Genomic DNA, 1,393 nt, shown 5'->3' on the forward strand with positions numbered 1-1,393 from the left:
TGAAGCATCCAAAATAGCCATTCAAGATATTCAGAAAACTGAAATGACCATTGGAACATACTAGAATTTAATTCAGACAAGCCATAAAAGAACAAGACCTGAAGAAACATGCTTAGAACTTACGATGCGCACGCTAATTAAGTTGATGCATGAGCATGACCAACTCCATATCATACATAATCACAACCGCAGCAGGCAGCTTTCATAGCTAACTAGTTAATTAATTTAAAGCATCCTAGCCCATGATCATGCCATCGTGGGTACTAAAATCCATTTGAGCTACAGGCCTAGAGCAAACTCCCTCTTCTTCCTGGCGATGTAGTCGTCGATGTCCTCCGGCGAGGCCACGCCGCGGACCAGGGTCGTCCCGCTGTTCTTCCTGGAGATGGCGACGTTGGCGGCGGCCAGATTCTTCGTCACCGTCGCCGGCCTCGGGTTAGGGGAAACAGAAGGCCTGGTGACGGGTTTGTAGACGTACCTGATCTTGTCCACCTTCTCCACCCACACGTCTCCGTTGCCGGCGGTGGCGGTCATGGCGCGAGCCATGCTTGTGCTTTCGTGGCGGGGGAGGAGATGTCAGGATTTGCCTTCCATGGCTTCGGATGATGGAACCTCCATTTATAGGCTCCAGGAGCAAGCAGCAGGTGTCGCAGTTTGTTGTCTGGAATGTTCAGTAGTGGTTGCCATGCCATAGGGGATTAAGTATGTAGGGACACAATTATCAGCTGCTGCTGCTCTGTCGTCCTTGTAGTGGAGATTTTCTTTAAGACGATGAAACCATAAAAGTAAAAGCAGCCATTGGGTCTATGGCTCTATGGCTCTAGGCGCTCCCTTGAACTATCACGATGTTGCAGCTCTGAAGCTGAATGTAAACTATCGACGAGCTGATTTATTTATTTTTACTTGTAAGTTCGTTGAAATTTCATTAATTTCGGTACATACTGAAATAAATTTTTATTATTTTTTATTTTAAAGGAGGTTAAACCACCGGCCTCTGCATCGATCGATGCATGCAGCCATCTTTATCAATTATTCCACAAAGGTCTAACAAGAAAAGAACAAAAAATCGGCCAGGGGGTTCGTGCCTCTCGCCGGCGCCGGCGTGGTCCGCCTCGTCTCCGATGGCCCTAGGGCCATGGAGGCGCGGTGGATCCTAGCAAGGGCCGGCGGGAGCTAATTTTTTTTAAATAATACATTTTTTTATTAAATTACACAAATATTACGTTGAAGAAATAATTTTCAAAAATAATACACCGTCGGCCCGCTGCAGGCCGACTGAGCCTAGTCAGCCCACAGCAGGCCGACTGGTGGCCCATCAGCTTGCTGCTGGCCGATTGGGCTGTCGGCCACCAGATCAAGTCCAGTCGGCCTGCAGTTGGCCGACAGGGTCCAG

General features: G+C 48.5%; 1 protein-coding gene across 1 annotated transcript; it reads right to left on the bottom strand.

Annotated features, from left to right (window-relative positions):
• On the bottom strand, positions 1–689 carry LOC123165608 (uncharacterized). The gene has a single exon (XM_044583296.1). It carries the CDS (start codon positions 544–546, stop codon positions 280–282), a length of 267 nt encoding a protein of 88 aa, XP_044439231.1. The 5' UTR covers positions 547–689; the 3' UTR covers positions 1–279.
• Positions 690–1,393: the final 704 nt, after the last annotated feature.

Source organism: Triticum aestivum, chromosome 1D (genome assembly GCF_018294505.1).
Source record: "Triticum aestivum cultivar Chinese Spring chromosome 1D, IWGSC CS RefSeq v2.1, whole genome shotgun sequence".
NCBI classification, from domain to species: Eukaryota; Viridiplantae; Streptophyta; class Magnoliopsida; order Poales; family Poaceae; genus Triticum; species Triticum aestivum.